Consider the following 26,308-nt stretch of genomic DNA (forward strand, 5'->3'; position numbering starts at 1 on the left):
CTGTTGCGATGGAAACGGAGGCATAAATTGAGCAACTGATAATATGCCGCGATCATGCATGCAGTCAAATTAAAATTGATACACTAGTGAATATTCAGGAGAAATAAACAGGCATGAGACTGTTCACTAGTATACTGATGTGAGTTAACTCAGTATGCAAGCCTGAACTGGGGAACATAAATTTTTCGGATAAGAGAAAGTGCACGTAGTGTGAAGTTGCGAGAGAAACAATCGATATGACGTCCCCTTCCCCCGAAATCAAGGCTGCTAACTTGCTCTCGGCAAAGTCATCAGCTGATAGGAGCCCTTCGACGTCTTCACCAGTATTACGTCCTCTTACACCAGTGCAAGTAAAGATGGTATTCAAAGCAGCAAAACATTGGAGGAACCAACATGAAACGATCATCAATAACAAAATAACGAACCTTAGAAATGCAAAACGAAACAGAGATTTAAAAGCTGAGAATGAAATTAACGAAATTGTTGCTAGACGAGTTCCATTTGATATATTGGCTAAAGAATGGCTCGACGTTGCTAACGTATCAATTGAACAAAGATCTTACCTTTTAGACAAACTCATCCCAACTCTTGTTCTTGGAGTCGAAAAACTGTTGACGGTTGCAGAGAAAAAAGGACTTATTGATACTGAAGAGCCTGTGAAGGATTTTAATCCAATAAATTACCTTGCTCAATATCTCATGCGAAATAATCCGAGGTACAGCAATTTTGCTGAAGCTTCACCTTATGCAAGGGGAATTAGAAAACTTCTGGATGATTTAAAGAAAGAGGCTTACAACCAAGAAGAGAATAAGTTGGCTAAAATGAAAATGGAAGCAAAAAGGAGGAAAGATGAACGGGAGAGAATGGAAAAACTTAATCTTACAATTGTTAAAGGTCGAAATGAAGCACTACAGGAGCTGTTTTTGCAGTGGGTTGAAGATAAAAATGGAGTTATCTTTTTGCACCTTGTACGTATGATTTTCATTGCAACATTCTAGAAATCTTTCTACTATTGAATGGAATGAAGAAACTGCTCGAATGCCTATGTTTTTAAACGTAGATATACGAATTTTATCGAAAATGATTTGGCAGTGTAATCATCTCTATATCTGTAAAAAGGTGAAAATATGTTCCCCTTTTTAAGTGTTTATAGTAGGAGTAATTGAAATATAGTTGGAAATGCCTGTTTTGTGCAAATGGGCTTCTCTACTCTGTAAATTCTGTAAGTCCTGTATTCAGCCCATCCAGGAAGGCTTATTTTCCAGATATCATTGTGAGTGGCTTAATAGACAGGGGAAATTGTTCTAATGATGCTGCTTCCCATGAGCGGACACTTGATCAAATATTGGGGGGGCAAGCCTATTGTTTTGATAAGATGACGTCACATTTCCCATTGTTTTAGAACAAAATACCATTGTCCTCTAAAGTATTGGGGTCACCCCCCTCGCCCCACCCAAGTGTCTGCCATTGCTGCTTCCATTTCATGCATTCTTGCATAAGTTCATAGATGACACTTTACAACACAATATCAAATTAAAGGACATCAAAAAAATATCTTAATTAGCTAACTTAATAACTAGAGAAAGAGCATATAGACTCAAACATATGAAGCTCAATGAAATACATCAGTTAAAAATGAAATTTCAGAATAACCGCAAAATTATGGAAATTACCATCTAAATCAACTTGGGATGTCTTCCAAAAAGGTTTCAAAGTACTTGGGCACTGTTCTCCTATTACCAGTGGCTGATGTTGTTTTTATTTCTTGAACCAGGTCCAGAGTGCTTTGCGGTCTTTTGAAGATTACATAAATCAAATGAAAGGAGAAAATGGTAAATATGAAGCAGTTTCATTCATGGATTTTCAATGTTGCTATTGGAGAGAAATCAGTTCAACCCATCTTGATATCCCTTCCTAGCAATCAGCTGAGTTTTAGGGTTCCTTGGTAAAGTTTTTGATAAAAAGATAAAATGAACAATTTTACAAAACATGAAAATAAGTATTTTACCTTTTAATGTTTTTAATATGTTTGGTATAGAAAATCTCGAAATTGCTTTATATTCATGAGAATTAGAACTCAAGGCCAAAATTTTTTTACTCAAATCCTATCAACAAGAACTGAAAAAATCAGAAGGCCAATTGGCTGCAGTTTTTAGGTTGATATCTGGTTTCAAGTGCCAAGAATTGTTTTTAAATTTCCTATTCTGCATTTAAATCAAGGAATAATTCACACAAATAGCTTAGATTATTGCTAATTGTTTCCCTTTTCCATGCCACTTGTTTAACTGAGAATCACCTTTTTCTTAGCTGACTGCATTAATATTTTATGAATCGCCTAACCACTCTTTTATCTTCAAATGAGCATTGTTATTTATTCAGCTACTGTTTATCTTTGAATTTTTCTGTATTTTGTAAATCCAAATTAATTATTCAATTTTTAATTCATTGAACAGTTGTGAAATATTCTGAAGAAATCGGAGAAACTGATTTGACAGGGAAGACTTTTTCTTTGAAAGAGTTTCTTAAGGTAAAAATTGATTTGCTTCTGTGAGTCATAGATTTGAATGTACTTTTGTAGTTATCGTAGTTTGCTAGCAGTCTTCAATTTTTTGGCAATAGAAACATATCTACAACAAAAAGAATGAATGATCTATTTTGCAGCATGCAGCATGAAAAGACCTTATTTCATCTGGTTTCCGTGCATGCAGTACTTACTTTGCTATTCTAGAATTCAATCACAATTAATAAAAACACATGAAATTAACAGGTGGAGTGTTGTATACTACCTTTATTGCAAAAATTCAATAGTGGCTTTGTCGAAAAATTATTAGACTTTGTAGCGTCCTATAGCAGCTCATTTACATGTTGGTTGTACTTGATATCACTATCGAGAAGAAGTCATTGAGACCTTTAGAGTTCAAGTTGTTAAGTCTAAATCTAGGAATATCTAGGAGTTTGCCAAAGAAGTCATTACGCATTTGATGAAAAAGTGGAGAGGCTCATTACCCACAATACATGCAATACAGATAGAAGATTGACTTAAACATTCAAATTTATGATGGAATATATGTTCGTTAAGAGGGCTAAACATCTGATAAAGTTATGTTAGGAACGTATACCTGTGATGTCATATATATCAGTTAATGATCTTTAAATAGGTCTTATACACCTAAGCAAATTTTCTTTTGAATTTTGTTAATAGTGGAAGGAAGTGTAAAGAGGACTATGAGGGGGCCAACTTGCCAGTATTTTTTGGAATTAATGGTCAAATCATCAAAGTTAACACCAATTTAGATAAATTTGGCCACGCTCTTACAAAACCCCCAACAAACTTTATTTCAGCGCTTTTTTGCTGATAACTTCCACTTCCAATGTTGTTCATTTTTATCATGATTATTTATTTATCTTTATTTATTTATTTATTTATATATTTATTTTTAAAAGTATGTGAGTGGACAGACAAGCGATTTTGCAGAAGACATTTTTGCGGAATTTCTGAAGCACATGAGCCATTTAGCAACAGAATACAAGATGTCTGCCCAAATGGAATCCATACGGTAAGGCTTCTATGACATCACTTTTGTAATTTTCATAAATTACTGATTTTTATTTAGAAATAAAATAAATTGCCATGATTTTTGCGCTATCTTGTATTTTTGTGCTTTCTTATTGTATTGGATTCTTGTCATCGTATTGTTTTGCTCCTGACTCTGTTTCGTTTTTCTACTCATTGCAAGATTCATAGAACCCGGCGGCTGACTACCTTGCTTTTTTCCTTCTTACACATTATTTCGATAGTCTTCAGATGACCTTCTGTTTCTCTTCTCTGCTTCTGCAACCTCTGTTCTTCTTCTGTTGCAATTCCCATTTTGGAGAAACCCTGCTCCTCAGCAGACAATGCAGCTGTAAGATACCTGCAGATATCTAATGTTGATGAAAAGAAAATTTTCAAAAATGTCTCCAAATGGTAAGGGAAGTTTAATTATGTCACTTTTCGGTAGAGACATGTCACCTAAAAAGGTCTCCTTGTACTAGACCTTGTCCCTCTTTTTCCAACATCAACAGGCCTTTTTACCATTTATTCTTCATATAAAGCTCCTCGTGTTTTCAAGTTACTCTCTTATCGAGCAACTTCATGCAAAACTCGGCCGTTTGCATAGATTTGCATCCCCAACCATTTTATATTTCTTATGCCGTGTCCCAAACTAAAGAATTGTTTCACGTCTGTAGAACTCTTTCAAAACCATGACATTCATTTCATACTGCAGTTTATTCATAAAATTATCTTACTTACAAGCATGGTAGCGTTCATTTTACCATAGTATTGTTTTCATTTGGATTCTGTTTCTTACCATAGTATTGCTTTTTCAGCTTCGTTGCTAATATTTTTCTTTGTTTGCCGTAGGCTGATACTGGCGAACCTATTCATCTCTTGTGACCATGGAGACGTAAGTTTTATTACCAACTTATCTGAATAGTCGTAAAGCACTTTCAAATACTATGATAGAAAACAGAATGAGACTAAAGCATATTTCCAACCAGGAATTATGAAATTGTAAAAAACTAGATTCTGAGCAAAAGATTACTAAATTTTATATCAAGTTATGGATCGAATCAAGCTGAAAATAGACTGAAAAAGGATCTTTCTCTTTCTATGCAGTCTTCTTTTTTTATTCTCTATCGCACATTCTTGGGATTCCTTAAATAATATTTTTATTTGCGGATGGGATGGGCTGATACCTGTAATATAGAGAATATTTTTAACTCTATTCAAAATTGTCGCTATAGTGGAACTTTAAGAGCAGGTAATTCAAGGGTGATAGAAGAGATATTGAATTCAGATGACCCCCCTTTGTTCTGGCTGGTGTAAAGTTGAATCAGCGAAAATCTTTCATTCTTACACTTCTGATAATTGAACGAGCGATGTTTCCGAAGTGTATTTGTTCATCTAAGCTTTCCATATCTTGTGTTGAAAAGTTCACCTTGTATTGTCAGATAAGGTCAAGGCACCACTGTATTATGATTCTAGGGGCAAGTCTAGTCTTAAGTTAAAGTCTGATGTTAAGTCTTCTGTTACAGTTAAGTTTTAACGATTCAACAGTCAAGTTAATTCATCATAAATTTTAAAGACGATGAGGAAACTGCATTCCGTTTATTGTAAGCAAAAACAGCAAAATTATCAACAACATTATCAGAAACTTTCAAACTCAAAAACTTTCCCTTTGGTATTATTCAATGCAACGATTGAGTTTTGTCTTTATTGGTTTCTAAATTTTGTATAATTGCAGTTTGAGCTACTTTTCAAGATTTCATATTTGCCCTTTTCTTTAGACCGGACTTCTTGATCGCAAACGTGTTCTCAAGCTACTAGAAACGTTTTACGACAATTCAAAGAATCCAACGATAAAATCGACACTCAGAAACCCTCGCCAATGTAAGTATGTTATTGAAGAATAATTAAAATGGAAAATTTTTTATTAAATGTTTTGCATTTATTTCACGACATTAATTGAATTATTTTGATGACTTTAAGGACATTACACTAAAGAAAATCAATTAATTTACTTAGAAATTATATACTGAAACCAGATTGATAACTGAACTTAATTGAAAATGGTAAAATGAATTTTTTTATGTTCTAAAGGGCCTGTGATCGACTTTGATGAACAGGATGGAAACATTGATGACATCATTGAAGAAGAAGATCTGGCTGTGGAAGATAGTGCATTTGAAGAGCAAGGAGAAGAAGCTACATCATTAAAACAAGGAGAAGTAAACGAAAATAATTACAAAGAACGTGAGAGTGGGGGCACAGGTGTTGGGGTTAGTGAGTCGAAAGAAAGTGAAAACGGGGAGACTGTCATTGAGGGTAGTGAATCGAAAGAAAAAGATAAAGAGAAAACGATGGCTGCTAGCAACGAATCAAAAGAGAACGACAATGGGAGCGCTGTTGTTGATGGCAGTGACACAAAAATTGGGGATAATGCCAATTCTGAGAAGGAAGTGAAAGAAAACAATGCAAATGAAGCAGTATCGGATCAAGACAATGTACAGGAAACGAAAGGTGAGAATCTTACTGACTTTGCACTTATAACCTTTGTCAGAATTATAAGAACACTTGTATGATACGAATTTTGTTTCTTCATTTTGTTTCTTTCAATTCAAGCCGTCCTTGTTTAAGCTGGTTGACTACATTTAGAGCCAAATCGCTTAGTCGAGCTCATGATTTGTTAAATTCCAAAGAGTTCGAAACCTCATGTTTAGCAAATTGAGCATGTCAAATTTCAAATTCTGTTGATTGTTGTGGGTGGGACACAAAAATCAAGACCATTACCTAAGACAAACGTTTCAGTATCAGAGAGAGAATTATCCTAGAAATTGAAAATATGTTTTTTGGTTATTCACTTAGACAACCCAGATTGCGCAAAACTCTATAATGACGACATGTTTCATATAACTGACAGCTCCAGGTTGTCTTTTGATCCCGCAGTTTTGGAATCGATCTACATACAAACTAAAAAGCCGTCATTGTTTAGACAGAAGGAGTTCGTTTTCTGTTTTGGGCTCCAGTGGTAATTTTTCTTTAGGCTCGCGGCACTGATTGGGCAACTATACCGGTCTTGTGCTTGCGTTTTTCTGATTGGCCTTATTCGATCCACAACTGGGTATATATTTTTCATCGTGTTCTTTCGGACCCTGATTCTGACGTTTTATGCTCTGAGGAGTGTCAAACGAAAAAGCTTTTAGTATGTCGTAAAATGTTTGCTTTTTTCAAAGCCATTTTCATGTTCTGTACCGTCAAAAAACTGTTCAAATTATTAATAAGCAAAATCTAACGCTCGAGGTGCTGCCACTAAAAACTTTATCGCCATCAAAAATAATGAAAGCGGAAGTTTCATATGGCGACCGGAAAGCATTTTTAATTCAAATTAATCATCAAAATCATCTAAAAGTCTGTCTTTGTCCTTTAACCCGACATCAACTTCGCCTCAATATTCTCTTTTTCGTCATCTTTTGCCCCACTAGCTAGAGCATCCTGTTTCAATTTGCTTTTTAAAAGTGTATATTCCAAAAACTCAAGGTTTTCTGACTCTATCAGAACGAAATGTTTCTGACTCTATCCTCCTGTTGAGATTCCCAGTTTTGATATCAAATAACTTTATATCACAGCGCTCTATTAATGTATGCGAGTATATTCACAAATTTTTAGGTGTATTTTGTATAATTGTTTACCTTTACGCTTTGTCAGGTGTTAAGGCTTCAAAGTCGACAGACGCCGTCAAAGTTAGCGAGAAAATGGAACAAGAAATTAGAGAGATTATTGACGGAAACTCGACAGGTATTTGCATTTTAAAACCTTGATAAGTTTTTAATTTACTTGTTACTTTTACTTGATAATTTCACATGTGCTATGTATTTGTGAAACCTTTCTTTTCTTGATGGGATTCGACATGACTAATTTTTGATTAATCGATTCAGGTGATTCGTTGATTCCTGATTCTCTACAATCGTCTTCTTTCTTTTTTACAGCAATGGGTTCCTCAGAATCCCCAGTCAAATCATCCAGAGCGCAGTCAGTGGCCACTGGCTCCATATTTGATCCAACCACACTAAATCAAGCACAGTTTATTAATTTGCTTGAAAAATTTTTAGGAGAGCTCTCGTCGAGGTAAAATTGTTCTTTTCTCGGCAAATAGACTTTATTATCTTAGTTGTTATCTTAATCGAGATAAAAGTATGAAATACCAAAAATTTATAAAGCATTTTTTCACTCTTCGTGTGCTTATTGTCTATTCAGTTCTTCAAGAAAAATATAGAGTTCAAAGTTGCCATCCTATGGCGTCAATTTTAGTCACATCTGTAAATGGTTGAATTCAATCAAGTCTTTTTTGTTCTTGCATACAAGCCTGTATATTTCCATTGATATTTTTGTACAGGACTGCAATAGAGACCCTGGTTCGCTATGTAAGAGCAGGCTATATCGAGACAGAAGAAGAAAGGATGGCCAGATTAGAAAAGGTTTGTATCAAAGTGAATCTTCAGAGCTGGATTGCTTTAAGATTTTCGTACCAATAAATCTTCAGAGCTGGATTGTTTAAGATTTTTGTGGCATCGAATCTTTACAGCTTGATTTGAAAAGCCTCTGTGACAGGGAGTCCTTCAGCGAGCTAATTATGTAGATCTGTATCCGCAATATTACGACACTTGGATTCATATTCTACCCTTAAATCTGCTACTCGAGTTATGCTTTTTTAAGCCCTGCCCCGCACTTTCCTTTCATTGTACATAATGCCATGTTTTGCTTCATAGGCACGTGTAGAAGCTCGTTCAGCAAAACGGCGCCATCTGATTGACCAGTTGTTCGACCTTTGGGATGTTGATGGCTCTGGGTATTTGGAAATGACGGAAATAGAAATGGTGCTGTCCAAATGGAGGGAAGATGGCATGAAAATGTTCCCACAAGGTGACCCTTTTTCAGGTTTTTAGGAAACCCTACTTCAAAGATTACCGAATAATGGTTACATGAGCAATGAAATAAAGATGCGAATATTTACACAGTACATCAGGCTATTGTGCTAATATTTGTGGGTCCTTTTGAAAAAACTAAATGACGCAAAAGCTCCTGTTTGCAGGAACGAAACATTAATTTATAAAGTTCTCGCAATGAAGGTGATTGATGTGTCTGAATTTAAGCCAAATACCTTTTAGGCTTTTAAAAAATTATAGAAAATATAATTAACAAATATTTTGCTATTTTTGTGGATAGTTTTCAAAACAAGAAAACGCTGCTGAATGTTTCCAAGATGTTTGTGGCAGTATTGTGTCATTGTGTTTAAATTGGCATTTTATATTTAAACTTTTGTTCGAATCATTAAACTTCCCAAAGAGATCGGCAGGGTATAACAGTAAATTGTATTCATGCATTTAACTTTTATTGCAATATACGTTAATTTTTGGGGTTTTTGCACTTAGCCGTTTGGTTGAATTTTATGACACCTATTGATTTTTAAGATACGTGCTACAATCTGAAACAATTTAAAAGGTTATGATATAATAATAGGTATAAGTATAATAATGAATTTCATAGTGAAAAAGTCTTTAACATACAGTTGAAATTTGATATTATGTAAACAGACCGGGGGTTAAGGACTGAGGATTAGGACGGTTTTGCAGGGCTCTTTGTCTGTTGATGCCAAATTTTTTTATATTTCTGCAACTGACTTTGGGATATTTTGGCGACAGCCCTCTTTTCTCTTTTGAAAAATTTCATCCCTCACCGTGAAGTAGACTTAAAATGGTGCTTAGGAATTTTCTTGAATCAAATCACGAGATATTTGTCATGCTGCTTTCAGCTTCGGATGTTTTTGAAGAGGCTTACGGCAGAATTAGTCGCAAGATGTTCAAGCGATACATCGAACAGATAACCAAGATGTTCCCCGATGAAGACTGCTTCGATTCACTGATTGCCTTTCTGTTTGCAAGCGTTGAGGTTTGTATGATTGTTCATTTAGTTTCGTTTTAGTAATTTCAAATTGGGTGACGCAGAATTGATTGGTGGCTGGCGAAACTATTGAGATTTTTTCATTTCTCTGTTATGAAATATTGTCACACTCAAAAATATTTTTAAAATATTGAAATTTTTCAATGGAGTGTACTGCGAACGATGAATTTATCTGCTTGATATAATCTTTGTTCATAGCTTTTTTCCTGTGTGATTTGCAAGTTTCCCTTTTTCGAATCAAACAGCGTTCATTTGAAGAAAGAAAACGCGGAGATTTTCGAAAGAAATGGCTTCTTGCGGTTGAAAACAGTGCCCGCATGTCTGGCGCAATGCTCGAACCTGTCTTCAAGACCATATATCTGGCTCTTTACAAAGATGCTGAGGTGCATGGTCGCAACAAGAAGATTGCCGCCCATGTTGCGTTTGTCGAGCCGAATGATCCAGCGAAATCGAACCGCGCTGGTGTAAACTGCTTGAAGTATGTTTCTTGCACGACGGAAGATGTGCCGTATGTTTTGGATAAAACACTTTACAGGGATATGAAGTGTGTTAGCTTCACTGTTGTCGATTCAGGCAAGCCTATTCACGTTCCACGGGTTCTTCATAATGGAGGTGTACATATGTGGAATTCTGCAAGGAAGGAAGAGGTAGATTTTAATGCACTTTTATAAATAATCGCAATTTATTTCTAAAACTTCATTCAGCAAGTTTGATGTGTTTTTACAACTAGATATGATATTCTAAGGATTTGCTGCTCGAATCTGTTGTAGGTTTTCAATTCTTTCTTCAAAGGTCTATTACCTTGAAGCTCTAACATAATACACTGCCCCCTCCCCAATCCTTTGTTCACGGGTAAAATATTTTGTACTTGCAGGGTATTGAAGGATCTTTGGTCATGTTGCCGCTGAAAGATAACGAAAAGAGGGTAACAGGGGTCATGGGGATCGACACCCTCCCTGACCCTCACGAGAAGTCCGTTTTTGTCACACACGAGATCTCATTTTACCAGGTAGGAAATGGCTTCTCTCTGTTTGCGTTTGTGCTGAAATAAACGACCTCATTCGATAATGAATAAAGACAGTATACGTCACGATATGGTAGTTATTGTAGATAATTTTAAGCCGGCTGCAAATGGCGGAAACATGGCATACTGTACAGTACTGTATATCAATGTTATGATAAGTTCAATCGAATATTTGCGTTTAATGCCAGTTTCAAAATTTCAGAAAAAACCCGCAATGCTCTATTGATTCCTGATTTTTCGTTTTGAAAAACTGATAAAATTTATAGACAACTGGAACACAGTCCTGAAAACTATACGCTTTTTTCTTTTTCTTTGCAGGGTCTAGCTAAAGGATTAAGTTCTGCCATTCAATTCATTGATTCCCGACGCAAAACGATTAAAATCGCCGAGTCAGCAGTTTCATGGATCCTTAGAAGAAGCCAGAACGTGAAAGAGGTTAACATCTACTTAGTGGAGCCTGGGACAAAGGTATGACTAATCTCAGCGAGGTGTTTGTTTGATGGATTCCATCTAATTGCGTTTTATTATAAGAAAACACAAGCATTGCTGAAAAGTCAGGAATTACTCTTACTAGATAGGCACACTGTTTTCAATTGCAGCTGAAAAGAACCCAACCATTTTGCTTTGCCATGTTTTTGTTAAGCCTTTTTTATTATGCCTCTTAACTCTTAGCTCAATCACTACTCCAAATGTCTCTTGCATTACATCTACATTGATGTACACGAAGTCTGTTAGCTTTAGCGAAAGCAATTTTGATGAATGCTTTTTTAAGGCAAGTTTCTGGATCACGACATGTTGCTAAATTTCAGGCATCTGACGGTTTGGTATTGCGCAAAATGGCGACACTGCGGCAGAATCACAACGACACGAAATACGAAAGTCCACCACGGTTGGAGAGAAAGGACAATTTATTCAGGTTTAGAACCTTTATTACCTAATTAGAGTTATTTACAGGTTTTTCAGTTAATCTTTGTTGTCTTGAAGTGTTTAAGTCTATATTCATTGCCTAAATTCATTTGAACACCTTTTCACATTTCAGGAAAATTTCTAATTTATATTTAGGTAACTTGGTACCTTAATACCCTTTTTACTTTTCAGTAAAATTTCGTACTTTTCATTTCGGCAAAATCACCTTTCCAGTAGAAATATTCCGCGCCCCACTTTTGCCACAAAAGCAGTATTTGTTACTTTGCTACTTGATGTGACTCCTGAAATAAGAAATAAAAGATGATATTATACTGGGGGGAGAGGGGGTGCTACTAAAGATACGTAAAGAGTCAAGTAAAACTGAAAGGTATCATTGTAGATGTTTTAAAGTTGCATTTAAATGTCTCGATCTTCATTCATTATTTTTGGAGCCACCTTAAAAGCCTGTTTACACGATACCTTTTTCATCCACATAGCATGAGTAGCCTTTTCGCAACTGCATCCGAATTGTATTGGTCGCAGCTACTGAGCGTTTTATCGTCAACCCATTTCTCTGCTTGTTTGTCTAGTTCCATTATCACCTTAACCTGATCATACAGTATTCATCAGGGACTTCTAGTTTAATGGAAGGCCACTACGGCATGATCATTGGAATGCGTTATCGTGCACAAAGGGCCTAAATCTTCAGTCCTATATCAGGAAGCAACATCCTTCTCTATTCCTACGCTATTTCTTTAGAGATTACCTCTTCAAATGCATTGACACTTCGGAGACACTGACTGCTGACGCTTACGGTGAGCGACACACCGCATTCCCGCTCCGCGATGCTGAAGGCATGGCAGTAGCTATTGTGGACATCAGCATTGGTGATCAAAAACAGCTGCCGCTTCACGAGAGCAAGGAGATTCATCGCATGCTCAAGTTGCTTGCGATGGCGCACAAAGAAGTTTCGAGAGAGATCGCTGGGGAGGAGAAAAACATTGTGCTTGGTTCGTTTTCCATTTCATTAGTTCCTAACTCATCGATGCGTTTAAAGGAAATACTGTCTGTGTTTTTAGGACGTTAGCACATCTATTTAATTGCCAGGAACAACATATCGTGTATATGCATAAAGAAAAATACCCGCTCATGTGTTTCGATTTTTAGATTCGCTTTTTTCTTCCTTTGAATTATATTTAGATTTTGAAAGGTTTGTCGTGACAGACTTTGCTCAAAACCACACAATATAAAGTCAACGTCAATACAAAGTTTTTTTAAAAGTTGGAATTATACGAAAAAACGCCAAATTGAGAACTTTTTCCTCCTTTTTAAAGAAGAAATGTTTGGCTTTGTAATCAAAAACAATTTATTGAAAATATTTTTTGACACATTAATAAAGTTGATTGATTGATTGATTGATTGATTGATTGATTGATTGATTGATTGATTGATTGATTGATTGATTGATTGATTGATTGATTGATTGATTGATTTGTACAAGCAGCTGGTTAACTATTACACCAAACGGTACTCCTAGAAAAATTGACACATCGCCAAATGTAAAGAAAAATTAGCAAATTTTTGTTAAAGAAACCTTTTCACAACGTTTGTCTCTTCCCTACTTTCTTATCGTAGTCACTGTTTCCTGAGAAGAATTCTAAATTTCCGTAAAAGTGAAATCGTGACTCGGTAAAGTTCTTCGAAGTCTTATTGTTAGGCATCGTGGAAATCTATGTGGCTTCCAATCATAAACCGTCCCAAATACCAAAGATTAAGATCTCATTAGTAACACAGTATCACTTTATTCTTACCGTTGGATTTTGCTTTTGTAGAGGTCGAAAAAGAGCACCAGGAAAAGAGGATTGACGTGTTGTTTGATCGAATAATGTTGCAGGATTTGAGGGATAATGTCGGAAGACTTGATGCCAGGTAAAGTGTCTTCAGGCCGCGATTGTTTGTGTATTTTACAGCATTCCCTTTGCAAAATTCGTAGGTTATCGATTCGAAAAAAAGTAGAAACATGTCTTGTTTCCTGTTTTAATAGAGAGCGCGCTGGTACTTTCTCTTTTCGAATTGAATCCAAACACGAGATGAAAACAGTTTTATCTGCATAGTTCGTTCCAAAATTCTTTTGGCTCTCGTAGAGCAATTTAGAGCAATGTGAGACATGTTAGAAAACTTTATGCAGTCTTCAAGTAACTGCTGCCTTTGTGTAATTACAGCGTTAAGCGTGAAACTTGGCATTGCAACTAAGAGATGTCCTGAACCTTTAAGTATGCAAAACTCTGCCTGGATGGCTTCGAGCCCCTTTAAACAGAACGATGGACTGTAATCTTCTCTTCATTACATTTTCCAAAACATGATTCTGGAATAGACACATATTTTATTCATAATCATGTTTTCCAGGGCTTTTGCTGAGATAAAAAGCTACAAAGATCCACCCAAGCTTGTTCACGACATCGTTAAAGCTGTTTTAGAGATATACTTCGGTGGAAAAGAGGACGATGAAATGGCAGACAAATTGGAAGAGTGGACGACATGTAAACAACTGGTAAACGCGGATCTAGTCAGCTGGATCAGCACTTTCGACCCAACCGCCAGCTCGAATTTGGCTCTTGATGGAGAAAAGCTTGCTACAAACTTATCAAGTTAGTAACTTCAAATAAATGGTTGTTTCATCTTTCTAGATTTGGTCATATGGGCTTTCCTTTTTCTGGTTTTGATAGTCAATTTGTCACAAAAGTCAGCTAAGTTTAGTTGCAATGTAATCACCGACATAACGGAGAACTTTCAAGCTTATGGTTTTTATATTAATATCTCGTCATTTACTAGCAATTGAACATCAGACTTTTTGTCAAAGATTCAAAATCTTATCAACCCTTTGACACTGTACTCTGAATTCTCTTACAGATGTTCCACCAGGTGCCGTCGCAAAGCATGGCTCTTTACCCGCTCAGTACCTTTTCAATTGGGCCTTCGTCTGTTTGTCACTTATCGAGCACACATCGAAGATGCGAGAGAACCGTCCGGTCCAGGGCAGTCAGACGGACCAGAAAGAAGATGCTGACGCAAAGAATACAGTAGCTGAAAATTGAACTCACTTTAAAAGCAACTCCCATTGTAATTAACTTTTCCGTAATATTTTTAGTTCCGAGACGATAATTTGCCATTCGCTTTTATATTTGCCCAGTTTCTCTTTTCTTGCAAAGTATTTCTCGGGTGCAGCTTTCGAAGATGTTGGGCTAGCTATTTCGCAGTTGACTGGTACTTTTGCATTTTCAACCATTACAATACAATAATACCGTTTACAGCATGATCAAATCGAATCAAATGACATTCAAATGAATAGCATCCCTAAAGCCTACTTAAGAAACATAGCAAACTTCAGTACCTTTTGTTCCGACACCCTTCAGAGTATAAACCTCGGATAATGACCAAAAGTAAGTAGAAAGTTTATTATATATATCTAGTAAATTTATACCTAACCAAATATACATTTTTGTTCATTTTAAAATATTTATACAGCTTATAAGTTTCATATCAAAATATGTTTTTCAAACCGACCTGATCAAGCGAAAAGACTAAACTAAGAACAAAAGAAATTAATATACCTAATCTCCAATATAATATGATACAAAGTCTATGAAAAAGAACGTAAAAATGAAATTAAGGTTACAACCCCTTTTATAGTTGTTCTTAAAGAAAATACTTTGAAGATTTTCAGGGAGGGTGCCAATTTTGTTTCTCTTCCTAGACTGTTCCAGAGCCTTGCACCGTGATGAGAAAAAGCCTTTTGGCCACTGACCGTTTTCAGTAACGGTATACTAATATCAGTATCTGAAACCATTCTCTGTCATCTGAATATTTCATGAATGATTTTTCCAAGTAGTCAAGGGCAAATAAATTCAGACTTGTAAGTCAGCGCGGCAGTCTTTTTTCTCACAAGATTACTGATAGTTGACCAGCCAAGACTTTAAATTAGCGGAGCAGCTGAAGCATCGTATGGGCTGTTTGTTACAATTCTTGCAGCTCTATTTTGGATTTTTTGCAGGAAGCTAATTGTTGATTCACTACAACAGCCCGAAACGGAGCAACAGTAACTCAAATGGGGCTCAACAATTCCTCTAAAAATTTCACTGAGAACGTCAGATGGAAGATATTTCTTAGAATACTTAATTAGTCCAAGGAATCGATTTCCCTTGGTTTTGACAGTATCGATATGTTTGTCCTAATTTTAGTTGGTTGTCTATCTGAACACCTAAATACTTTGTATTGGTAATTATTCCAATTTCCTGACCACCTATTGAAAAAGATGGTAGAGCTTCAGGCTGGCCTTCGATCCTACCTATAATAGACCAAAACCTATAATGAGGCTGTGTTTTCACAAAGTTCAGAGAAAGTTTGTTTGCATGCAGCCAATCCTGTTGCTACAAAAGTTCCCAGATTAGGTCAATCTGTAGGTCATCAATACTTTTTGAGAAGAGAGAAATAGCCATGTTATCAGCATACATGCTGACAAGAGATTTTTGCAGAAAAAAGGGTAGATCATCTATATAAACCAGGGACCAAGACAAGAGGAAGTAACTGTAAACACCTACTCTTAATACCTTAATACAAGAGGGCTTTCGAAAGTTTCAAAATTATTCACATAGGGCATTACATGAGTTATAAATGATTTTGTGGTATGCAGTATAGACTTTTTCTTTATGGCCTAATCGTGATATTTTCAATACAAGTTAATATTTGAAAGAATCGAAGGTAATGAGATGAGACTGCACAATAATGCAAATAAATGCGCTCGAATAATGCAAACAAAATAGGCCAACAAGATAACTGAATACACCAGTCAACTATAAGGATATTATCCAGGCCTATCTGCATTTACTTTAATTCTATCACATAATACAAACAGAAACATCCCTGATTGGCAAGCAATAACAAATTGACATTTCAAGAGGGAGCAGATCTGAGTCAGTGTAGTATTATGTAGCAGCCTACCTTTCCTTTCCACTTTGCTGTTGGTAGATTAAGTGTAGTGGTCAAATGAGAGAATGATTATGAAACAGTAATACGAACATTGCAATAGTTTTTTAATTAAGTCATGTTTACTGTTTTCGATGCAGCTCCATCACTCAAACCGCTCCGACGTTCATTAACTGTTTATATCGATCTCATAACGAGACTATTTTGAACCAACTTTGAGGCTGTACGCTGCATATTTCTCAGCGTACAGAACCATTGTTTCAGCTGATTAACGGCAAATATTATTCATGGAAAGGAGCATTTTGATTGGTTAAAGTACCGTCTAGGGTATTCACTGCGTATTCATGACCGATCTCCATACAACATAAAGTAGCTCAATCCTCAAAATTAGCTTCAAGATCTCCCAGCTTCTCTATGCTTCGCAGCGTTATTGTTTCCATGAATTTGATGATATTTTGTACTTGTACAAAATGTAGAATATCGGAGGTAACGAATTCAACCAGAATCAATAGCCCCAAAACATTTTTTACTTATTGCAATTATACGTCGTATTAATATTTTTTCTGAGAAATCTCAGGGTATTCACTGAATACCTTGAATACCCGGACGCTACGCCACTGTTTATAATTCGACCTGTCATCTCTTGCACCACTTTTGAAAATGTGTGAAATACGCGCTTTTTTCCAGTCTTCCGGAAATTTTCCCGTGAAAAACGATTCATTGAGAAAATCACACAAGGACCCACCAACAACTGGCAAAACAATCTTCAAATAGAAGCTTGCAATGCCATCGTGGCCTGAACCATGTGATGTTTTCATCCTCCTTAAAGTTGACGATAGTTCATCTATCATGATGGCAGAAAAAGAGGAAATTGGCGGAGGAGTTTCGAACGGGTATTAAACAGACAAGCAAGAGTGGACTTGCTTTCTTGAGAATTTTCTCACTGAGTTTTTCCCCAATACTGCAGAAGTACTCATTCATTGATAATGCGGTTTCTTTGTTGCCACTAACTGTTTGGTTGTTTACAGTAAAATTTGGCACAACTGTAGTGTTACACTTTCTGTTGATAACTTGGTTGATGGTTTTCAAGTTTTCTTGAGGTCACCTTGGGACTGTGTGACTTTTTCGGATAAATATTCACGTTTATCTTGTCTATCTAAGTTATTCAACTTGTTACGAATATGCTTGTAGGAATCCATCAACAATTTTGAGTTTCTTTTCGAATCTTTCGTTTTTAATTTATCTCTCGTTCTTTTGCTAATTTGAAATAATCAGTATTTAGCCAAGGCGTGTATTTATCAGACACACGTCTTCGTGGATAGAAGCATGTTTTTTCTAGACTGAGTGCAAAAATTTAGGTCGACTTGCTTACTGCATCATCAATTACTTTGGCATTAGCTCTTTTAGCATACTATTCTTTCAACAATGGTTGAAGCTTGATTGTAAGTGTCATGGAAACATAATTGATCTTTTCATTTAGGCTTGAAAAACTTGTTTTGCAATGTTCTTTCTGAAATCAACTGAACTCTGATTATAGCCACCCCCTCCCAACCTGGCCCCTGCACCATGTATGCCCCTTAAAATGGTCTTTGAATCGTAATAGGCCCTGGACTTTCGTTCGGAGTTTTGCGGTATGTCAGAGTGCAGCTGAAAAAGTCACAAGCTTCTGCAGTTGCAATTGTTAAAACTGGATAATGTAGAAAATGGTGATCAAACTGGACTGAGGGGGTGACTTGGCACCTGGTCAATGGAACACACTGGTCATGGCCACTAGGATGCTTTTCTTGATAGATCAACTGAAGTGTGACATGAAAGACAGAGCATGTATTTGTAACACCATATTATGTCAATAAAATTACAAACACTGTAACCGTTAACGGAATAAAAACAAGCAGGTTGTTGTGGTTGGAATACTTTTTCGTTGGCTGGGATCTTCAAGCTTGAAAAGAATTCAAAGATTTTGTATTATTTTTGGATTTTCTTTAGTCCTGGCACAACATTTTGTTTAAACCAGTGTAAAAAGTATTTACAGCAATAATTTACGCTAATTTTGGTTGTTTCAAAGACAGCCAACGCCTTAAGATCCTTCCAATTCCATTTCATTGAGACTGAATGCAACGACTGTTGTTTGGATGCTTGCTTCATCTTCACATAACAACAAGTATGACCCATGCCCATCCTTCGCATAGGGTTCCTACATTTATAAACGAATTTTCAGAGCTTTAGATACCATGACATTATTACTTGATGAAAAATATTTTTTACAACAAGGTTAAACTTTCTACTAGAAGTGGGTCTGGTTCAAGGTGGCAACAACATATATGGTCTTAAAATTAATAAGGGAAGCAGAACTTTGTCCTTAGCTTACATACATCAATTCATGCACATAACAAACATGTACTCTGGAGGGTTAACATTATTCTCCTCCATTCGTAATTGTCGTTTTGATTCTTCTTTGAGTAGACATTCTACGTAAAAAGTACTTTTAAAAGAAGAAAGTCGAAGGAAAGAAAAATGCTATAAAGTTTCCGATAGTGTCCGAAGAAAAGTGCATTAAAATATTGAGAATGGTAGATATGGCAACAAGCCTACCTCCAAGGATGAAAGAATCGGCAGATATTGCGATTCGATCTCCATCCACGCTATTGAAGACGAATTTCATTTTGCCCCCTTTACTCTGAAGAAAGGAATAAACTGTTGGTGAAAATTGAAGAGAGGTATCCCTATATAAAAGATCTTAGTAGTCATGAGAACAAGTTTATTTGGATGATGAGTCAAGAACATCTTGATTTGATTCGAACTCTTGCGATAACAGTAAGGCGAGCAGTCCAAAAGCGTAAAATTTATCAGACAATATGAAAAAATGTGCTGATCAGTTTTCTATTGTATATTTAAAGGTAATGTGTCCAGCTAAAGCAAGCAACTTTGCGGGGGTTTTCAGAAACATGTGATTTTTCATGTCATCGTCCCAGTCATTACAGTCGTTCTGTTTATCTACCCTGCTGCGAGGTTAGCTTTTCATGTGAGCAGTTTTGCATCGCAAGAATACTGGCCAATCGCAAAATGTTATTTTGATGTTACTTGACATGTTGGGTATACGCAGCCCTTTTATATGGACACATTACCTTTAAGCTGTTATAATTCTTGTAGCCATTTGTAGAAATATTTTAGATGTAGCAATTTTAACTAACCATTTAAAATTACGACGTTTTGTTTGTTGTAGTAGATTAAGGGCCATTTCGGCATATACATCTATTATTATATAAAATATGACTTGAGCCCACTTGGGGTTGACGAAAACATTTAAGCCTTGATGGTGGCATAAATAGGGTTTCCTCTGTGTGGTACATAACAAAGAAATTCTTTCCTATCCCCAACAACATCACGGCCTCGATTTCGATTCATTGCATTCGAATTCGACCACGAGGATAATGGCGGACGCAAAATCGCAGCTCAAAGAGCTTTGTCAGTTTTTGAACGCTGACTGTAAGCTAGAGGTTAAGGGAATCGCCCTGGAGTATATTGCTGGGTTAACCGCCCACGAAAATGGATGTGAGCTAATTACAAATACAAGTAATTTGCTCCAAAGTCTTGTGAAACTTTTGATCGAAGATACTACAGAGGAAATCAAACGGGATTGCTTGAGAATATTGACAAATTTAATTGCCGATTCTCAAAAAGCAAGCTCAATTGGCTTGTTAGATGAAGATTTTTTGTATTTTGTTATCAAATATGTTTTAAGCAAGGAAGCAACATATGCTGACGATGCAGCAAAATTACTCAGCAATTTATCAAGGACTGCAACAAATTGTCAAGTTATCTTTGATTACATCGATAAAGTGAAAAGTGTCGCTCTAGCAGACTTTGTTGATGCATTTTGCATTAAAGGATACAACAAGAAAAACAATCAGTTATCTCATTTGGGTTCATTTCTCTCAAATATGACATTGATTGAAAATGCAAGGAAGCTTTTTCTAGATCAGCAACGCTGTGTCATTCAGAGGCTGTTACCGTACACTTCTCACATGGAATCAAAAATACGACGTGCTGCTGTTGTCAGGATCATCAAAAATCTTTCTTTTGAAACTGGTATATATAAAGTTTTTGTAATATGTTTTGGAACCTTGTCACACATACTTCGCTCTCCTGTGTCTCCATGCAAAGCATGGCGGTTCTCACACAGATCTTTTGGGTGCACAGCATGGCCTTTTTAAATTTGCTAACTAGGGGGACAATCAACCTTACAGCCCTGACTACACCCCTTGATTGAATAGTACTTGCATACAAAAATGGCATATGCTAGCCACAATCTGGTTTAAGCATTTACAAGATCATCCCTAATGAGAAAATCAATGGCCATATGAACAGATTTTCTTGGCAAAGCTGGGAAATAGGTTTTCATTTGCACATACACAAGCCACACTTTATGTGTGGATACCATGACAGAAATTGCTTTAAAGTTATCCTGGCTAAGAGACAAATGTCTACACATGAAAGGATAATAAATACATGTCTACGCATGGAATCTCCCTGGCTATCTGAGATTCCCATTTCACAGAGAAAAGGCAAAGGAAACGTTCTCCATATGAAAAGGCTCAGAAATTCAGGGCATGTATGATCAAGCCTTGATGAATATGCAATGGCCACAGGCATACATAATCACAGTCTCTTTCTTGTTGTTTTTATTGATGTTAAATATTTCTTTCTATCCAATGGGGATATATATCTTCAAATATGCAAAGGTGCAATGGCCAATAGGTGTAAATGATTATCACAAGGTAGTTTATTGGGCTAGGAACAATTTGGATGAATGCCAGTATTTTTGTCCAACAAACATTGACATGCTATCAAATCACGTTTTATTAAGTATATTGATATTTTCAAAAACTGTTCTCTTTCATTCTCTTTTGGAACTGTTTTTTGTCTGATGTTCATAAGAGAATGCATCTTTATTGTATCTAGCAGATCTATAGTACATACTCGCTAGATAGTAAAAATGATGCTATGGATGGTAGACCTTTTTCAAAGTTTTGTTAACAGGTTTGCCGTCAGAAATGACCCATATATGTTCACTATATTAACACTTGTAATACTGTATTTTTTATACAATAATAAAATAATTTTATTCTTAATATTTCTTTATTTTGTATTAGATTATTTCATCTCCTCACTACAATGATTTATCTGTCTGTTTTTGTTTGCTTAACTTGCTCAACTATTACTGTACATACTGTTTTATACAAATTTATGTGCTTAAGTCAAAGATTCTGCTACAGTACCATTTATTGTTATAGATTACCATGACTGGTTGTTAAGCGCAGATGTTGATATTCTACCCCACCTGCTCCTTCCTCTTGCTGGACCAGAAGAAATAAAAGAAAATGAAATGGACCAACTTCCAATCGACTTACAATTTCTCCCAGAAAATAAGGAGAGAGAACCCGATGAAGAAATTCGGACCATGCTTATTGAAACTCTTTTGCAGGTAAATGTGTTCTCCTAAGATAGTTTTTACTAAAAGCTTGGGAATTATAAAAATTTCTTAGTCAAAAATTATAGCATGCAGTGTTTAGGTCTAGCTATTTTAAAGGTCTTGACCTTAATACTTAAAAATGGTTGAAACAAAGGAGCAAATTAAATGGTTTTGCTAATAGCTGTCTCAAAGCTTTTGCTTCTACTAAATTTTTAACACAAGGTTATGTCTTTTGAGAGAGAGTGTCTATAAGCCTTTATTTTTCCAGTAAAAGTGATTTAAGTATGGCACATCCCTGAATACTTATCTATGTTAGTACCTATGTTAGTAACCCTAAGCACAGCGGAACTTGTATTGCACATAGAATATCGTATTGCACATGCGCATAAATTAAAATTTGCAATGTCCTAAGGTGTTCTAAGTCCACAAAAAGTCTGCCATCATGAATTTGTTAGATAAAGGGCCATTTGACCCCCTGGTAATCGAGTGACTTTTGGATTGACAGAGGTTTTGAATTTATGGAATTTTTGAACCTTTCTATAAAGCAGTGGTGGATCCAGCAAAAAAACCTGACTACGGCCAAAATGAAATAGATGATCGACCTCACCCTTTAGACTACACCCTTTTCCTGGTCATGCCCTTTTTTCTGAAAGGATTATTAACCAAACTGCAGACCATTTTTTTATTAATCAACTGAAGACCATTTTCAAGACGCAATCAACCTTTTCGTGAAATTGCAATTTACAACAACCTGAAGAAGCAACCAATTAGCGTTTTCATTATTCTGAGGCTGGATATTCTAAAACATTTACGGCATTTAGCCCAAGCAACATCGTCAAATAAAGAAACAAAAAGTTCTTTTTGGCGTGAATTCAAAATGTCACCTAGAATTCACATTAAGTTGCACATTTACTTTATCACAATCAGGCCTGTTTTCAGTTATTAGTTTAAGAAGCAATGTTAAGTCTGAAGCCTGTGGGAGCAACTTTTGTTAAACAGAGAATCATGCTTTTGGGAACTTTTTTAGCCTCCCTTAAATTTCTGATATATTCTCAAATTTTAGCAATTTTGAGCCTCAATATTCTTATAAAATATTTTCCTAATAAAGTATCTTCATTATACAAAAAATGGGTGACAGTGGCTAAAGAAATATGCTGGTTTGGTCGTCCTTCAAAGTATGTAGGTATCCCCTGTCTGTAACATTTGAGCAATGTTGAGTGGCAGTACAACTCAACCCCCTGCCTGAGTGGTAGTCCAATCCGTTGTACAGTGGTTGTCATCAAAATTGTAAGCATCCCCCAGGTTAGCTTTGATTTCTGATGATTTGATTGCTCTGACTACTGCTAACTGCAGCTTGAATCCACTCTACACCGACTCAACTCACCTAGCTAGCAAGCAATGCTTACATCTTCCCCAAATGCTAGCTTTTTTTGCAGGCATGCGACCCATCTGAACAGGCTGGTTCCACTGTTATGCAATTTCCATAGACAAAAAGATTCAGTGAATTTCTGTCTCTATGGAAATTTCAAGCCTGTCTGAAGGGAATGAAGCTTGGCATGCAGTGTGCAATCCTCTGCCGTTTTATTAAAGTGATAGAACCAACATTAAAAAAGAACCTTGTTTTATAAATTTTTTGAGTAATCTGACTATCGCTGATGCATATAAGTGATTATGGTCTAATGACCAACTAAATTGTATTAAATTGTTTTTGTTCTCTGAATTAACCATTTGTTTTAAATTGTATTAAAAAATTCAGCCTTTGATTGACTTTTTTCATTATCAAGCTGTGTACCAGGAAAGCTGGCCGGGAATATTTGAGAGACAATGGGACATACTACATTATGAGGGAGCTGCATAATGTTGAGAAAAATGAAGATGTTTTGCTGGTTTTGGAAAAAATTATTCAGATTTTGATTGGTGATGAGCCTGAAAAAGGAATGGAGGATTTGAAGAGAGTAGAAATACCAGACGACATTCAACAAAAGTTTAATGAGGTAGATTCTAAAGCAAAACTTAACTAAGATGGAAAATGCCTGTTTCCGATAATACTTGTAACAAATACAAATGCAAAACATGGATGTTAAGGGTTTGCAGAAAGGATGGATAATGCTATTGAAAATTTTTGTGCATATCTTATAAGGGCTAAAAGACTCGCAGTACTCTTTATTGACTTATTTGACACAAGGTTTTTAATTACAATTTTTAGAAACTTTCAGCATCAATTTTACTTCATTACGACCAATCCTATGATTTGGTTGACAGAGAAACACATAAACTTAGAGAGATAGTAGCAATTTCCAAATGCTATTAAACTGCACTCTACCAAGGCATAGAAGAGTAGAATTATTTGCAATTACTAAATTGTTATCAATGAGAAAGATGCAGTATATGCATAAATTTGTGATTTTTCTTAATGTATATTAGTAGTAAACCTCACATATGTTTTTTACAAATTTCTGTCTGGTCCACTGTTCTTCTATTTGTTGCAAAAAATCTGGTCGTACAATCTTGGCCCTTTGTAACAAGGTTCCGGAGTTCTCTGCCTTGTGGTTGTCTTGTGTGTCTTCATCAACTCTCAAGTATATTCCTTCTACTGGACCATCATAGTATGCAGATGGGGTCTCCAAATATGGCAACAGCTGTTAAATCAGGAAGAGTTATCAAACAAAACTGGCAAACAGCTATTGTTGATAAGTTACTGAAAGACTTTTTAAATTAGAAAAAAATTTAACCAAATAATATTTTAAATGGTATTTCGTCATGTTTTACTCAAGTTGGGACCAGGGAAATGTAAATTCCAGATTTATAGAAGTATACTGTGACATTCATTATAATATTTTTTCATAATTTATTAAATTTGATGAGACCATGAGAAAAAAATTCTTAAGGAGAAAACTGTAAATAGTAATTGTAGGGGACAAGAAACTACCGAAGACTACAATAGTTGAGAAAAAAACAAATAATTGACATTGCCTGGCACTGAACATTAAAAAAAAACAGTTTTGTAGGTGGTTGAGTTCTGCTTAATTTAATTTTCACATGGAAGTTGTGTTGTCATATGAATAATACACAACCATCTACATTGCAAAATAAAACAGCCTCACATCAGAAAAATCATTACCTCGCCAGGAGATCGAAATTCTTTTTCCACAATTAACGGTACTGTTGCAATACCTGTTCCGTTCAGCATTTTATCCCTAGTCTTACGACTGACAAAGTGCCCATTGTCAGTATCATAGATATCAAATGCAACAAAATAGCTTGGAAGGCGTGTGTAAAAGATTGAATGCTTTGCATAAGCCCACTCTCCATATAATATGAATTTGCCATGCTCAAGAACACGCAACAGGCTTGCACTGTGTCGCGATATCCACGCTTCTAACGTGCTAAACTGTTGGTGAGAATTCGATATGACGAAGTGCGATCGATTTTGTGCTCTGATTTCGTTATTCTTGTTGACAGAAAAACCTAAATTGGCACCATCAACCTTTTCTTCAACTGAAACTACTTTTCCTTTAAGAAAAGCAATTGCTTCTTTCGCTGTCATTAGAAGATCGTCTCGTGAAACTCCATTTCCGCCTGCATCCAACAGATGACGAGTTCTTGGAAATTTCACTAAATCCAGCTTTTCGGACCGAGGTTCTGGCCTATGCTCGGCTTTTGCATTCCTGCGCTTCGCCATTTTTGCAAACAAAAGTTATATCTTAAAGAAAATATTAACATTTACCTTTTATATTTCAAAATATCTCAACTTTGAGTCAACTAAAATCTTTTCACTTTGCTATTTGGGTGGTTGCTATCGTCTTGGATGTTGCACCATAAATTGTCAATAACAACCTCGCTTCCACCGACAAGCTTTTCAGGGGGGGATTCTTAGTGATATGGAACTAAGGGGGTCGCTCAGGTGGCAGTCAACATTCAGCCTCAAAATTAGTCAAAAGTTGAGAACAGATTAAGAACAAGCTGCGGTTCAGCTACTGTAAAATGCGATTTTGAACAATGTTGTGAAATCCCCTGACAAAATCTCATCGGAAAAAGAGGTGGTTCTCGCCATCTACGGGTGTTTTTTCGGAGATTTTTCAATCTCGTCGGCAATTAAAGGATGTTTCATTCACTGAGATTCAATTTTCTGGTTCTTTTAATGAAAGATTGTATAACCAGAAAGACATACAACCAAAATGGTAAGATTAGATGAATATTGCCCCGGGGCAAACAATAGACAACGGGCAAACCGAAAGACAATTTTTGCGACCACGCCCTTCTGATAAGCGAATTTGAGAATATTTCTTGCAGTCACTTTTGCAGTCGTTAAAAAGGTCTTACTATTTTTGGGCATACTTGTGCTAGAAAGAAAAAGCTGAGAAAACAGATTTTGTGTAGACAACAGTGACGGCCCAAGCCACTAGGCTCTTGGGGAAGG

The 26,308-nt window shown here is 36.0% G+C and overlaps 3 protein-coding genes across 3 annotated transcripts; 2 read left to right on the forward strand and 1 right to left on the reverse strand.

The window, feature by feature from the left end:
- Positions 1-6: 6 nt before the first annotated feature.
- Positions 7-14,594, forward strand: LOC135683345 (EF-hand calcium-binding domain-containing protein 5). Its single transcript, XM_065198579.2, has 20 exons — positions 7-968; positions 1,775-1,832; positions 2,454-2,527; positions 3,445-3,557; positions 4,406-4,448; positions 5,332-5,434; positions 5,645-6,064; positions 7,250-7,339; positions 7,531-7,669; positions 7,938-8,019; positions 8,311-8,464; positions 9,354-9,490; positions 9,748-10,149; positions 10,377-10,511; positions 10,845-10,994; positions 11,336-11,442; positions 12,192-12,442; positions 13,265-13,361; positions 13,839-14,080; positions 14,343-14,594. The coding sequence occupies exons 1-20, from the start codon at positions 237-239 to the stop codon at positions 14,525-14,527; spliced, it is 3,714 nt and encodes a 1,237-aa protein (XP_065054651.2). The 5' UTR covers positions 7-236; the 3' UTR covers positions 14,528-14,594.
- Positions 14,595-19,705: 5,111 nt separating this feature from the next.
- LOC135683139 (co-chaperone protein HGH1 homolog) lies at positions 19,706-23,909 on the forward strand. The gene is made up of 3 exons (XM_065198316.2): positions 19,706-20,504; positions 21,710-21,900; positions 23,673-23,909. The coding sequence occupies exons 1-3, from the start codon at positions 19,847-19,849 to the stop codon at positions 23,907-23,909; spliced, it is 1,086 nt and encodes a 361-aa protein (XP_065054388.1). The 5' UTR covers positions 19,706-19,846.
- LOC135683141 (uncharacterized) lies at positions 22,577-25,570 on the reverse strand. Its single transcript, XM_065198317.2, has 2 exons — positions 25,010-25,570; positions 22,577-24,527 (listed from the first exon to the last, which is right to left on the reverse strand). The coding sequence occupies exons 1-2, from the start codon at positions 25,568-25,570 to the stop codon at positions 24,309-24,311; spliced, it is 780 nt and encodes a 259-aa protein (XP_065054389.2). The 3' UTR covers positions 22,577-24,308.
- Between the last annotated feature and the right edge of the window lie 738 nt (positions 25,571-26,308).

Source organism: Rhopilema esculentum, chromosome 7 (genome assembly GCF_057945365.1).
Source record: "Rhopilema esculentum isolate cy_ngs chromosome 7, ASM5794536v1, whole genome shotgun sequence".
In the NCBI taxonomy this organism is placed as follows: Eukaryota; Metazoa; Cnidaria; class Scyphozoa; order Rhizostomeae; family Rhizostomatidae; genus Rhopilema; species Rhopilema esculentum.